Below are 15923 nucleotides of genomic sequence, written 5' to 3' on the forward strand. Positions count from 1 at the left end.
TTAGAAAAACATAAAAATGATTCCTGGCAATCTTGTCATTATTTTTTCTTGGACTTCTCAGACACTTTCCTGGATCTTGGACAGCTATCATCATAACAAATTCAACCACCAATCTAAATACTATCAGGGAAATACAGTATTTAAGAATGTTGTATCTATGTATATAGGTAACTGCATTTGGGATATGTAATACTGCATGTTTGACATCTATGTTTGGATTTTGCTTAAATTTACATATACAGATGAACTTGAAGATGCAGTAGTACTCCTATAAAACGAGAATATAAATGATTTCCCTTGCAGAGAGACTGTAAACCAAGGATTGTTGGAACCTATGGGCCTGAAAAATATGATAAATTAATATTTATTTATTTATTTATTTATTTATTTATTAATCTTTTATACCGCCCTTCTCCCGAAGGACTCAGGGACAGCCAAGATAAAAAGCAATAAGTATACAAGTTAAAAATCAATTTAAAATACCTATTCAATAGTGGCCGAATTAAAACCGTCAAATTGACCAACCTAAAATACCCCATATAAAATTATAGAAGATTTAAAAATTTAAAATTTAGAAATTTAAAAATCTAAAAAATCAGTCCAGTCCCGCTTGAATGAATAAATGAGTTTTTAATTCCCGACGAAAGGTCCGAAGGTCAGATATTTGGCGCAAACCGGGGGGAAGGTTGTTCCAGAGAGTAGGTGCTCCAACAGAGAAGGCCCTTCCCCTGGGGGCCGCCAGCCGGCATTGCTTGGCGGACGGCACCCTGAGAAGACCCTCTCTGTGAGAGCGTACGGGTCGATGGGAGGCATAAGGTAACAGCAGGCGGTCCGTAAGTACCCGGGCCCTAAGCCATGGAGCGCTTTAAAGGTGGTAACCAGAACCTTGAAGCGCACCCGAAAGACCACAGGTAGCCAGTGCAGACTGCGCAGGAGTGGTGTTACCTGGGAGCAACGTGGTGCTCCCTCAATCACCCGCGCAGCTGCATTCTGGACTAGCTGAAGTCTCCGGGTGCACCTCAGGGATAGCCCCATGTAGAGAGCATTGCAATAATCCAGGCGAGAAGTGACGAGAGCATGAGTGACCGTGCATAAGGCATCCCGGTCCAGAAAGGGGCGCAACTGGCGAACCAGGCGGACCTGGTAAAAAGCTCTCCTGGAGACGGCCGCCACATGGTCTTCAAATGACAGCCGTCCATCCAGGAGAACGCCCAAGTTGCGCACCCTTTCCGTCGGGGCCAATGACTCACCCCCAACAGTCAGCTGTGGTTGCAGCTGACTGTACCGAGATGCCGGCATCCACAGCCACTCCGTCTTGGATGGATTGAGTCTGAGTCTGTTTCTCCCCATCCAGACCCGTACGGCCTCCAGACAACGGGACAGCACTTTGACAGCTTCGCTGGGATGGCCTGGGGTGGAGAAGTACAGCTGAGTATCATCAGCGTACAGATGATAGCTCACCCCAAAGCCACTGATGACCTCGCCCAACGGCTTCATATAGATGTTGAACAGGAGAGGCGAGAGAATCGACCCCTGCGGCACCCCACAAGTGAGGTGCCTCGCGGTCGATCTCTGCCCTCCTGTCAACACCGTCTGCGACCGGTCAGAGAGGTAGGAGGAGAACCACCGATAAACGGTGCCTCCCACTCCCAACCCCTCCAACCGGCGCAGCAAGATACCATGGTCGATGGTATCAAAAGCCGATGAGAGATCTAACAGGACCAAGGCAGAGGAGCAACCCCTGTCCCTGGCCCTCCAGAGGTCATCCACCAACGCGACCAAAGCTGTCTCCGTGCTATGCCCGGGCCGGAAGCCGGACTGGAACGGGTCTAGATAGACAGCTTCCTCCAGGTACTGAGGAAACTGCCACGCCACCACACTCTCTACAACCTTCGCGATAAAGCGAAGGTTGGAGACTGGACGGTAATTACCCAAAATAGCTGGGTCCAGGGAAGGCTTCTTGAGGAGGGGTCTCACCACCGCCTCTTTCAAGGCGGCGGGGAAGATCCCCTCCATCAAAGAAGCATTTATAATCCCCTGGAGCCAGCCTCGTGTCACCTCCTGAGTGGCCAGCACCAGCCAGGAGGGGCATGGGTCCAGTAAACATGTAGTGGCATGCAGCCTCCCCAGCAGCCTGTCCACGTCCTCGGGAGTTACAGAATCGAACTCATCCCAAACGGTATCAACAAGACGCGCCTCAGTCATCTCATCCGGATCATCGCAATCTTGGTCCAAGCTATCCCGGAGCTGAGCGATTTTATCGTATAGATAACCGTTAAACTCCTCGGCACATCCCTGTAAGGGGTCATCCCGCTCCCCCTGGTGAAGGAGGGAACGGGTTACCCGAAACAGAGCAGCCGGGCGGTTATCTGCCGACGCAATGAGGGAGGAAGCGTAGGAGCGCCTCGCCACCCTCAGTGCCACTAGGTAGGTCTTTGAAAAAGACCTAACTAGTGTCCGATCAGCTTCGGAACGGCTGGACCTCCAAACGCTCTCTAGGCGTCTTCTCCGGCGTTTCATCTCTCTCAGCTCCTCAGAGAACCAAGGAGCTAATTGAGATCTGCACCGAGTCAGAGGCCGCAAAGGCACGACACGGTCCAAAGCCCCAGCCGCGGCCTGTTCCCAAGCCGCAACTAGTTCTTCGGTATATTCACTGTAACAAGTATTATTTTGCAGGTCATCCTCAATTTATGACCAGTCAGTTAATAAATGTTTGAAATTAGGTTCAGAATAAATGCTTTATAGCACATAAAGCATTTCTGGCCATCATAAAATGCCATGCCACAACTCCCCAGGTGTCATATAGCCGCTTTTTGGGTGCTTGGCAATGGTCTCACCTTTACGACTGGTTGCAGCATCCTATGGTCACATAACCACAACTTGTGACTTTTTTGCCAATTTCTGGCATTTTTGGTGATTTCTGGCAAAAAAATGCCCATTCAAAAAAAAATGGGTTCACATTTATGACCAGTTTGCTTAACAAACTCAAATTAGCTAACCACTGTGGTGATTCGCTTAATGATTGCTGCAAAAAATGTCATAAAATCAGGTCCAATCAGATGGATGCCTCATCACCATAACAACATATGACCAGAAATATTTCCCAATTGTAGTTTTAAGTTGAGGACTGCCTCTATTGGTAAGGTCTCCTAATGGAAGGTCCATTATTTATTTATTTATTTATTTAGTCACAACAATATATGTAGGTATCATACAAAAAGATTATATAGTATATTAGTTATAAGATTTTTGAACACTGCATTCTATCTTTTAGTTCAGTGTTAATTCCATAGTATGCTAATTCCTAATGTTCTTTCATGTGTAAATCAAAACTATCTCCGTCTCCTTGATAATATATATATATAAAACATCGAAAAGGCTTTTCACAATGGAAAACTTTATCTAGAAGAATGAAAAACTTTGTACTGATGACTCTAAGACTCCAGAAGTTTATAAAATCTATAAAAATAACCACTTAAATAAATAAAATGCGCAGAATTCATAGTGTAAAATTAACAGTTATAACATAAAAATACTTTCACAGTACAAAATCAACAATCTACCTGGCATTCTCATTCAAAAAAGGTACTCCAAAAAGCTCCATCTTAACTACTTGTAGTAGTCAATTCTGGAGGTTAGTTACTGAAGCAGAGTCCTGCTGCTTCAGAATTTAAAAGAATCCCTCTTTATACACCCATATAAGACTTACATTTTCTTGATAATCTGCTGCTTTTATAAGCCTCGAAGCCTTTGTGTTGTTTGAAAAATAATTTTCTTTCCAAGTACAAGTTATATTGTTATGCAGTGTCCAGGATGTTTTGAACCAAATAATGGCACTAAAGCTGCATCCAATTGCTATTGTAAATAAATTCAACTGAACATTACTTCTGCTTGAATCCCAATATTCATTGTTGGGAAACAAATCAAACAATCCACAGCAAAATTGTGTTTTCCAAATCATTATCCAGAAAGGGCAGACATTTCAGAGAGAATAGTGACAAAGTAGTTCTTGTATGGCTTGGTAAATTATTTCCAAAATACATAGCCAAAAGTATAGAACACAGGAACTTGTCCTCATGAGGACTATCACTACCTTTAATCTCCAACCAGAATATGATGCATCTTTTTCTCTACAGAAAAATCGTGTGGTCTTCGTTCCAAGGTTCAACAATTGCTCCGCAGGCAATCCCTGTGTTTGTGAAATGTAGCGAATCTATAGAGATAAAAGTATCACAGCACTTTTTTCACCAATAAATACACACCGATCAATTTTAGAACCTAAACAAGCACTTCACTGTACTTACCGTATATACTCGAGTATAAGCCGAGTTTTTCAGCACGTTTTTTGTGCTGAAAAACGTCCCCTCGGCTTATACTCGGGTCTATACGGCTTATACTCGAGTTTGTTTGTTTTTTTTTAAGCCCCTCGGCTTATACTCGAGTTTTTTTTTCTTTTTCTTTTTTTCACATTTTACCGGACGGCGCGGGGAAGCCCTGCCGGTGCAGTGAGAGGGCGGGGCGGGGGAGCCGCCAGCCTTCTCAGCTGAGGGAGGGAGGGTTTCCCCAACCGGTAGGTGCCTCATTTCCCACCCTCGGCTTATACTCGAGTCCCCAGTTTACCCCAGTTTTTGGGGTAAAATTGGGGACCTCGGCTTATACTCGGATCGGCTTATATTCGAGTATATACGGTAATATAATTAAAGAATATCACAATGGCTCAAGAACGTAACAACAAAGAAGGATCAAATCCAAGCTGTAACAGAATATTTGAATATTGCATTTTATTTAAGCAGATTTTAATCTTTAATTTAAACAGAGGCAGTATCCAGGATTGTTTTAACTAAACCCCTTAACAATTTTGAAATATCTGAAATTGGACATATTTTTCAATATATGAAAAATTGAGCCTTGTTATCTGGGAAGAGTAAGACCCAGTTGCTCTCAAGGAAGGCGAGAGGGTCCTTGGGATTGTGAGCTCAGTCGTCTGTATTCTGAATCCATAACCCATCTGCGAATTGGCATGTGGTTGAGTCCAGGCAGTGATTAATGCCTCTTTACAGGAAGTGAATGGTACCACCTGCCATAAAGAAGGTGGAGGTGCGTCCTCTTCTCAAGAGGCCATCCATGAACCCCACAACTTTGGACAACTTTCAACCAGTCTCCAATCTTCCCTTTTTAGGGAAGGTTGTTGAGAGGGTGATTGGCACACACTACAGAGGGCCCTGGATGAAGCAGATTATCTGGACTCTTTTCAATCTGGATTCAGGCCAGGGCACAGCACTGAAATGATATTGGTCACACTTGATGATCTTTGGAGGACTCAGAATGGAGGTGGTGGGACCATTCTGGTCCTTCTAGACCTCTCAGAGACTTCCGATACCATTGACCATAGTAGCCTTATGGACTGGCTTTGGGAATTGGAAATGGAAAGCACCAGAGGTGAAATCTAAAAATTTTCCCTACCGGTTCTGTGGGCGTGGTTTAATTGGTGGGCATGGCTTTGTGGTCAGATGGCTGGGTGGGCGTGGCCAACAACAATAAATAATAAACAATAATAAACAATGTATAAAAAAACAATAAGTGGTACCAAAAACCAACTTTCACACTTTACACAACACAACACAACTGACTCACACACAATGTAAAAGCAGCTGCACTTCACATAGCCACAAAAAGCTCAAAAACCAACTTTCACACTTTACACACACACAACACAACTGACTCACACACAATGTAAAAGCAGCTGCACTTCACACTTCACACAGCCACAAAAAGCTCAAAAACCAACTGTCACACTTTATACACACAAAATACAACACAACTGACACACACACACACAAAAATACCACATACAGCTTTCTGAGATTTTGTGTGTTTGTGTAGTTAGAGTGAAACACTACAGAAACACACCAAATCTCAGAAAGCTGCACAAATATTTTATTTTATTATTAAGGTTTGTGGACTTCAATTCCAAGAGTTCCTCAGCCAGGAAAGCCAGCCAGCATTAATCACTCAGTGATGAAATAGATTAGCTAAATTAGATTAGTTCTGTCTGGTGCTGAAAATGAAACTGGGCTTTCCGGCTGGGAAAAAAGCCATGAGGTCGATCAGTAATCAGGTAAGTGTCTTAGACTCTTTTAAAAGGAGGTTTTCTACATGTTTTCTACAGAAAACACGTTTTTTAAGGTTCTGCTGATGAGGAACTCAGGCGAGATCCCCAGAGTAGCCTTTAATTTATTTATTTTTTAAGTTTAAAGGCTCTGCTGATCTCAGCTGAGAGGCGGGATCCTCAAAGGCTTTTTTTTTTTACTTTTAAAGGCATGCTGAAGCAAAACCTTCTTTTAAAAGTAAAAAAAAACCTCTGCTGATGGTGCGGCTCAGCAGAGGCAGAGGGTGGGGCCAGGGATTTTTGCTACTGGTCCTCCGAACCAGCAACCACCATCGCTACCGGACCGCGCAAGCCGGTCCAATCCGGGAGCATTTCATCCCTGTAAGGCAATGTGTTACAGTGGTTCTCCTTCCTTCGGTAAATTATTTCCAAAATACATAGCCAAAAGCATAGAACACAGGAACTTGTCCTCATGAGGACTATCACTACCTTCAATCTCCAGGCGGAAGGCCACAGCCCCTTCCAATATGGGGTGTTCCATGGCTCAAGCATTTCACCCCTTTTTAATATCTACATATAACTGCTAGAGGAGTTCATCCATTGGTATGGGGTTTGGTATCATCAGAATGTTGATGATATCATCATCCCTAGTTAGACTAATGATGCTCTGGTGGTGCTAGCCAAATGCCTGCAAGCTATAAGGGTCTGGATGGAGAAGAATCGGCTTTGGCTCAACCGTGGCAAATGGCTATGACTTCCCCCTCGCCCCCCCCCCCGATACTTCATCTGTGACTCTGGATGAGGTGGCACTTCCCTTGGCTGAGCTGCTATATAATTTGGGTGTCCTGTTGGAGTCACAGTTCCAGCTCAAAGAGCAGGTGGCAGTCCTGGTTGGGGGGTGGGGGTGTTGCACATATTTGTTTAGTGCATCAATTGTGTTCTTTTCTGGACCTGGAGGCCTTGCTCATGGTCAGTCATGCTATAATCACCTCTTGTTTGGAATACTGCAATGTGCTCTATGCAGAGCTGCCATGAACTGCCACTTCAACTGACCCGGAATGAAGCGGTGCGCACAATAATGCCTCCCACCCCAATTTTCCCATGTTATATCTATGTTGCGTGAGCTGCACCACCTTCCGGATTCTTTCCAGGTGCAAATCAAAACGCTGATCCCTATGGAATATTCTGCCTCTATCCTCCTAAGTAATCTGTAAAAGCTTTGAAGATCTGACTTTTCCCCCCAAGGACTGGGATGAGATTAGATACTTGCACATCAGAAGTTTGGTTTGGTGCCAGGTTTTGGGTTTTTTAAAAAAAAAAATTAATGTGTTTACTTTTAATATAATTTTGTTTGTTGTTTTAAGTTGCAATTGGGAGTCGCCCAGAGTTGGTTATAAGATGGGTGGCTTTATAAATGGTTTAAATAAAAACATGTTTGATGTGTTTTTATATTGTGATATTGTTTTAATTACTATTCTTGTAAGTTCCCCAGAGTCACTTTTTGTGAGATAGGTGGCTATATAAATTGGCTAAATAATAATGAATACTATTACTCACATACTTAAAAAACACATAGCTGCAGATCCTTCTATCATTCTAGCCTGGAATGATATGGAAATGTAGAGTGAGTGGCATTAATATAAACTAAAGGTATATTTTTTCCTCATTGCATTTATATGTATAGTTATACAATAACTATTTGTTATAATTTTGCTTTTCAAATTATTCACCTATATATTTATACAGTTTCATCCAGAAAACTGTATAAATGAAAACTCTTTATTCAATTCAGCCTAACTCTATACCTGTCCTGGTTGCCTCTGTTAAATGAAGGCTGCATTGATCATTAAGCAAGGATCTTAATTCCTGCCAATTTCCCCACTGACTTTGCTTGAGTGAAGCTGGCAGGGACATTGCAACGCCAAGGAAGTATCGTAAGTCCCCTCATTCAACATTATTGTAATTTTGAATGGTCACTGAATGAATGGTCGTAACGCAAGAACTACCCGTACTTGAAATCCACAGGACAGTCTTACTATTGACTCGATGTGCATTTAACCCAGTTACCATAATATGTTGATCCTTCATACATATCAAAGTAATGAAAATCGTATTATAGTAATGAAATTTAAATTCCCTACTGACCAAATTATAATTTTAAACAATTAAAATAAATTTTCTTATAGCACCAGTGCAGTCTCTTTTACCTGATCATATTCAAGGGCTCCTGGATATAGCGGCCATCCAAGGAATAATTCAGCAATCACACAGCCCAATGACCACATGTCTATGGCTTCACAGAATGGCAAACCCAATATGATTTCTGGTGCTCTGAAAAAAGAAGTGACACAATGGCTCGTTGTCTTAGTTTTATATATAAATAGTAACAAAAATATACATATAATATTGAAATATCAAGCCACGTAGGCTTTCTGTTCCTGCTACATAAAGAACTTTACATTCTGCCCTCCTCTTCCTTTTTCAAACGTGAATCCTTTAATTTAATTCAGTTACATGTCACTGAAGTTGCCTACTGGATGTTATCTTTCTTCTGGATAAATTATTGGAGGAATTCAATATTTGGGCTATGCTTTTCTTAGTTGATAGTTAGCATGTAAACACATTAGTGGCCTTCTCTTTTCTGTAGTAAAAGACTATGAATTCATCTTAGATCTGAAAAGTGTAATCTGGATTTTTATTTATTAATCTACCCCATTCATTATTTTCTCTGAACATTTATTACAATATAGTAACAATAACTGGATTTTCAAAAACGTTTGGGTAACATTCCAGTGGGGTGCCATGCAAATAAAAATGACTCTTCAAAAGGTTTGCAAAAGGAATACCAAAGGCAGCTGTTAACTCAGAAACTTTAATTCATACCATCTTGTAAAATAGAACTCCTAAATATTTAAAATTTATGCTTCACATCCTAATGTGGTGTGACACTGATGGTGAAGAAATTTCCCATGAAAAGCCAAAAATGGTAGCAGCGTAAAGTCTTTGTTGTGGATGATTCCTTTGCTTTGAATTTAAATAGTTTAGCTATGTCTGAAATGATGGAACTGTTATTTTTAGCATAATCTTTATGTAGGAACAAAAAAAATATTTCTGAGGATGATAAATACCCTTATGTCATCACTATGGAATGTTTTCAATATTCTGAGTAGATTCATCAATTAATATAAAATTAACCTATTCATTTCTTTTACATGATGATTTAATATACTTCTTATAACTTATAACTTCTTATAACTTCCTACTTTATCTTTAAAACAAATTAACAGATTTCACATTTTGTACCGGTTCATGCTTCACACTATTGAATAGACAGATTTATTAAAAACTGAAATCTTTCTACTGAAGTTCATTTGATTTACCACTTGCTGTACCTTCCTAGATGTGCAACATCCTTTCTGGAGTATGGTGCCCAAGATTGTGCACAATATCCCAAATATAACCATAATCAAATCACATATTCATACTTATTTTTCAACAATCTCTCTACGAAATATGTTTTTTCACACAATCATATATACTAGGATTAATGGAAATATAGTTCCTAGTAATTACAAACAACATGTTTATAGGTCCTGGATAGGTTATGTGTGTCTCCAAAATGCTTATCACCAAAAATTAATGGCATATGTATCGGCAAAAGGGAAAAGAAAGGGTATAAAGACTGAACTGAGCCAGTCTTCATTCATTCATTCATTCATTCCATCTGCCCACCAATCCCCCCACCCTGTAATGTTGTCAAACGTATGTAGAGGTAGCCTTCACTGTTCCTAGTTATGATGGCACTGAATGATGGGACTAATAACTGCTCCTCAAAATTCAAGTTGTTCTAGCAACCTACAATCACATGAAAAAAATTCAGGCACTTGGCAACCAGTTCAGACTTACATCCAGCTGCAATGTCTCGTAGTCATGTGATTGCCATTTGTGACCTTCCCTGCCATCTTTCAACAAGCAAAGTCAATGGGAAATAGCGAGGCAAGTTGTTAAGTCTCTTGGATACTTCTCCCCCATGCCTTTCTGCACTCTCATATGGGCAGTCTCTCCTTCCCTCTTTGCTTGCCAATCTCTCATTTTCACTTTGCTTATACACATGGTGCCTGCCTTCCTCCCTGAATTTGCACCCATCTACAGCACCTCCACTGCCTTATTCACATGCAATCTGCACCAGGCTCTCCAGATTATTCTCCATCCTCCTGTAGTACCTCTGCACTCTTTACCTGGGACTCCATTTCCTGTTTTAATGACCTGCAAGTTTCTCTCTCTCTCTCTCTCTCTTACACACACACACACACACACACACACACACACACACACTGGGACTGCCTGGATTGCTGCTACTAAGCAATGTGTCATGTGACATTCTGCTTTATGACATCACTTAGCCACAGCAAACCCAATCCCAACTGCTGTCATAACTCAAGGACTACCTGTATAAGATGCACAACATCTTTTATAGTAAAGCTTCCTTTGTTTTTTCAGTCTTCCTGGAAAGCGTCAAAATCTATACCTTTTTACTCAATTCTACTGGAAGTATTACATTTCCATAGAATTTGCATAAGGAGATAATATGTTAAAAGAAGCAATGCTCTACAAATATAATTTCTCAATAATGTAAATCAATTTGTATCTCTCGTTTCAGGCGTCACATTTTGTTCTCAAGTATCATAAATGAGAAGCAAATTGACTAGCAGTTAGCGAAAGGGCAGAATCACAAGTGGACTAAAACTGAACTAACTTTCTCTAAATATTCCAGTTGATGTTTACATATTCTTTTGTTTAAGAAATTGATAATAGTTATAGATGCATTACTATTAATACACTAGTTCACTTTTTATTTGCTAAAGTACCTTAACATAAACCAGCTAGTTCCAATTACCGTGTTTCCCCAAAAATAAGACCCTGTCTTATATTTTTTTGAACCCTAAAATAAGCGATTGGCTTTATTGCACTCAAAAGCCTGATTGGGCTTATTATCAGGGGATGTCTTATTTTGGGGAAAACAGGGTAGTTCAAATCATTCTTTTATATCGAGACTTAACACTTCTTTAACTTGGAGACAGACTTACAGATAATCCTTGCTTAGCTACTATGCCAGTTACGCCCCTTTCTGGATCGGGCTTCCTTATGCATGGTTGCTCATGCCCTTGTTACATCCCGCCTGGACTACTGCAATGCTCTTTACATGGGGCTCCCCTTGAAGGGTACCCGGAGACTCCAACTGGTCCAGAATGCGGCTGCGCGGGTGATAGAGGGAGCACCTTGTGGCTCCCGTGTAACACCCCTCCTGCGCAGTCTGCACTGGCTCTCGGTGGTCTTCCGGGTTCACTTCAAGGTACTTGTTATCACCTTTAAAGCGCTCCATGGCTTAGGGCCGGGATATTTACGGGACCGCCTACTGCCACCAGTAGCCTCTCACCGACCAGTGCGCTCTCAAAGAGAGGGCCTCCTCCGGATACCTTCAGCTAAACAATGTCGGCTGGCGACCTCCAGGGGGAGGGCCTTCTCTGTGGGGGCTCCTATCCTCTGGAACGAGCTCCCTCTGGGGCTTCGTCAACTCCCCGACCTCCGGACCTTCCACCACGAGCTGAAGACGTTGTTGTTTCGAAGAGCAGGACTAGCGTGAACATAGTTTTAAATTGGGGTTTTAAATCAGGGGTTTTAAACGGGGTTTTAAATTTGTATTTAAAAGTTTTAGGCCATCAATTGAATAAGTTTTCTATACTGTTTTTAGCTGTTTTATATGTATTATATATTTTCTGTTGTTTTTTATTTGCTGTGAACCATCCTGAGTCCTTCGGGAGAAGGGCGGTATACAAATATAATAAATAAATAAATAAAATAAATTGTGACTAGCGAGTCATTCATTAAGCCAAATAGGGACTGTGCTTGCAATATTACTTAGTTTTCCATGCTTTACAAACCTGTAAAGGACAGAGTTATTTTTTTCATCACAGTTGTAACTGAACTGTCACTAAATGAGGACTAGTTTTATTTCTATTCTATTCAAATAGAACACTCGGGTGGTTTTTTAAAATTTAACTTGTATAAAACAAAAACACTAAGGATAAATAGGGTAAAACACAAGTAGTAAAATCATTGATCTTTGGATCTGAACTCACAGATTTTCTAATGGTAGTGAGAATGGGAAACAAGGGCAACCCGCAAGGAAATATACTCTGTATATGGAAGCAATGTATAAGAAGCCCCACTTCTGCATGCCCAAGATAAATCAGGGATTTCTCCTGTAGCCTCTAATTAGCATGAATGTATATTTTCCCAATAATGTTTACATTGGTATGTTAATCATACATGTGGGGCTCAGATTATATTATCAGCAGCAAATGCTTTTTGATGAACATACAGGCATAGCTCAGAGAGAATAAATAACAGCATCTAATCACAATAGGATTTTAGTATAAGACCATACATTTTTAACAGTTTGCGAAGTCTAATGAATAAACTAAGTTGCAACATTTTGATGCATTCCAATGAATAGGTATCTTCTATTTTTATAATTTTTGAAAGAAGGCACATTTGGGCAGATCTTTTGCCATTATTCCTTAGTCCTTTGCATACTTAACAAAGCTTCTTGGATTATGTTGTCTTCTAATTTTCTTTTAACAACTTGTGGGTCAGTCTTCCATCTTGCTTTAGGCCCGTGTGTAATTATTACCTTCAATCACTAAATTTAGAATCACTAATATGAGTTTTATATGAGCTTTCAAGTGATGGCACACCCCTCCCTATATGCTGACAGGTAAGAGTACCTGGAATTCATTCATGTAAGAAAGGATTTTTTAAAACAGCTGAAGTTTTGCCTGGTGATATTTCAATGAGGACCCAGATTGTTGGGGGGGCAATAAGTTGACTTTGTAAAAATAATACAAATAGAATGAGACTATTGCCTTATACACTGTAAGCCGCCCTGAGTCTTCGGAGAAGGGCGGGGTATAAATGTAAACAAAAAAAAACAAAAAAAAAACTGATTTAAAAATTACACTCAGGTGTTGCGTTTGCAACTGTTAATTTTTCCTGCAAGGAGTTGCAGTTATGCAAGGGTGTCAAACTCACGTCATGTGACGTATCACAATTTTTTCCCTTTCGCTAAACCAGGCATGGGCATGGCCAGTGCCTGACACATCCAGGCTGCAGGCTGTGAGTTTAACACCCCTGCAGTAATTTGTGGCTGGTTAATCAACTCATCAGAATACACGACAGAACATTTTCTAGTTGTTATTTTAAATCCTAAACTAATATATCAGAAACTTTTGTGACAGACTGAATAGAAGCCAACATGCTGGCCAAAAATTTGTATTGCATTCTGATGTCTGTATTTACTTAGTAGAGAAACAGAATAATACAATTATTAACCTGCCATGCTTTAAAATTGATAATGTATAGTTCAGTAAACGTATGCCATTATTCAATAAATATTTAGATACAACTAAATGGTGCTCATGTTTACATATAATTTTAATAAGGGATAGTTTTACCTACACAATTTGTGTATTTTCCTAAGAAAGGCTTTCCCCTTTTTTTGGACTAATACAAGTTGTCCTCGATTTATAACTAGAATTGAACATAAAAGTTCTGTTGCTAAGCGAGACATTTGTTAAAATGAATTTTGCTCTATTTTACAACCTTTCTTGCCACAGTTCTTAAGTGCATCACTGCAGGTGTTAACTTAGTAACACAGGTGTTAAGTGAATCTGGCTTCCACATTGACTTTGCTTGTCAGAAGGTTGCAAAAGGGGATCACATGACCCTGAGACACTGCAACTGTCATGAATATGAACAGCTGCCAAGCATCTGAATTTTGACCACATGATCAAAGGGATGCCGCAAAGGTCGTAACTATAAAAAATGGTCATTAGTCACATTTTTCAGTACTGTTGTAACTTTGAATGGTCACTAAACAAACTGTTCTAAGTTGAGAACTATCTGATGGTTAGACTCCAGTGCTGAGATAGTATTAATTAATCCTTTCATGAACAAAACTATCAAGGCTTTTTTTGATATGCATCTTACAAAATGTTATCATGAAATTCCTCTGCTAGTTCAGGCTTAAAATAGTTTCCATCCATGGCCAAGAGTCACATAACTCAAGTTTACCTACTAAATTGAAACCCAAATTCTTTACCAATAGTTTTAAATTATATAATTATTTGTAAATTACCCAGTGTCACTAAGGTGAGATGGCGTAGAGAAATTAATTAATTAAATATAATGCAAGACTAGAGTTTATGACCACAAAATAGTATAGTTAAATTTCAGTATAAACAACGATTCCTTACATCTCATGAAAGTATCTAACAGCCACCACTGGTGATCTTCTAAAGCCAACAAGCTATCTTAGCTTTAGATAGAAAGCTCCTTTTGGGGGACACATTTTTCTCTATGAACCTTGCATAGATTGGAAGGCCCAACTGAGATAATTCTTTTCTGTGATAGCTTGTTTGAAAAATTTAAATCATAATTTCTTATTCTCATACACAAGATTTGGAACAGGGAACAAAAGCTAATGCAAATAGTTGATGTTAGTTTATTGCTATGAAGATTTCTGAGGGTGCTTGCGCCTCTGTTGCTGCTATCAGATTATGCTTATTTGATCTCCAAACTGTATAAATAACGTGTGGAATTCTGGTAGATCTATTTTGAGACAGAAAGAGAGGGAAAAATAACTTGAATCACTTAGACCTGTCAGCCTTTCTAGGGTTACTATAGAGATTACCAGTTCTCATTACAATATGCAGTCCCTCAGACCATCCCAAGAGCTGGTTGTACTACCTCACTTTTACCAGCGAATATAGATTGGGTATTTAATAGATTCAGGCCTGCACAACTTGTGGATGAAAAAGGGCCACACTGATAAATTTAAAATAATCACAGGCCGCAAAGTAATACCTGGCATGTCGATCAGCTGTTTGGTGGCTAGTGGAGCGCTGGCAACACTGGAGCTGGTGATGTCGGTGAGGCCTGGAGGCATTGGAGGCACTTGGCAGGGTTTCTTATGGGCAGCAGGAGCAGATCCTTCCTGATGGTGGCGACATCTGGTGGTGAATTTATTAAGTTTTTAAAAAACACTGGTGGGCTGCACAGGGCAGTTTGGTGGGCCACGTGTTGCCCAATGGGCCATATGTTGCGCAGGCCCGGAACAAACTTTGTTCAAAATCCATACCCCTAGAGGAGCTTTGTTAATTAGTCCCCACCTTGAAAATTTCTCATTTCTGGTTCACTAGTAAAAGGCTTTCTCCTTCCAATATAAATAATATACAAGAAGGATAAAATACCCATTCTAGTGTTACTTAAACTATTTTCTTCCATAGGGAAAGTCAACTGAAATCTTCGAAAGTAACGGATAAGGTTATCTTGGTTATCATTTTGGGCATATAATATTCCTTGCATTAATTTTTCCTATGGGTCCACTCACATTTAAGTATACTGATTCTCTTTCAAATATCTAATGTGTGTTTTCACTTCTAATTGCCACCACTGGTGATCTTCTAAAGCCAATAATTTAAGCAACTTCTTTAACTTTAAAAAGGTATCTTATGGCTGGGTTCATATGTCTTAGTAAGTTGTAAGCTTATTTCAAGGTAATTCCATCTCCGACTTTGAATGGGCTTGTAAATCCGTTTATTTAATCTAATGAACTGTGGTTTATTCAATGACAATTAAGCAAACAATGGCTTAGTGCATTATATAAACTAGCCAAGAATGCATTCTGGTTAAATTCTCCTAGTAGACATCTCTTGGTAACATTTGTTATTAGTTTATTTATTAAATTTATACG

At 40.1% G+C, this 15923-nt stretch overlaps 1 protein-coding gene across 3 annotated transcripts in view; it reads right to left on the bottom strand.

Annotated features, from left to right (window-relative positions):
- The window catches only part of HIPK3 (homeodomain interacting protein kinase 3), a 73631-nt gene that overhangs the window by 20604 nt on the left and 37104 nt on the right, over window positions 1-15923 (bottom strand). For all 3 annotated transcript variants that reach the window (XM_058160606.1, XM_058160615.1, XM_058160625.1), the window contains exons 3-4: window positions 8317-8440; window positions 4094-4213 (exon numbers count right to left, since the gene is read on the bottom strand). In XM_058160606.1, the coding sequence (XP_058016589.1) occupies window positions 4094-4213; window positions 8317-8440 (244 nt within the window). The remainder of the gene's footprint in view (window positions 1-4093; window positions 4214-8316; window positions 8441-15923) is intronic.

The sequence above is a fragment of the Ahaetulla prasina genome, chromosome 1, assembly GCF_028640845.1.
Source record: "Ahaetulla prasina isolate Xishuangbanna chromosome 1, ASM2864084v1, whole genome shotgun sequence".
Classification (NCBI taxonomy): domain Eukaryota; kingdom Metazoa; phylum Chordata; class Lepidosauria; order Squamata; family Colubridae; genus Ahaetulla; species Ahaetulla prasina.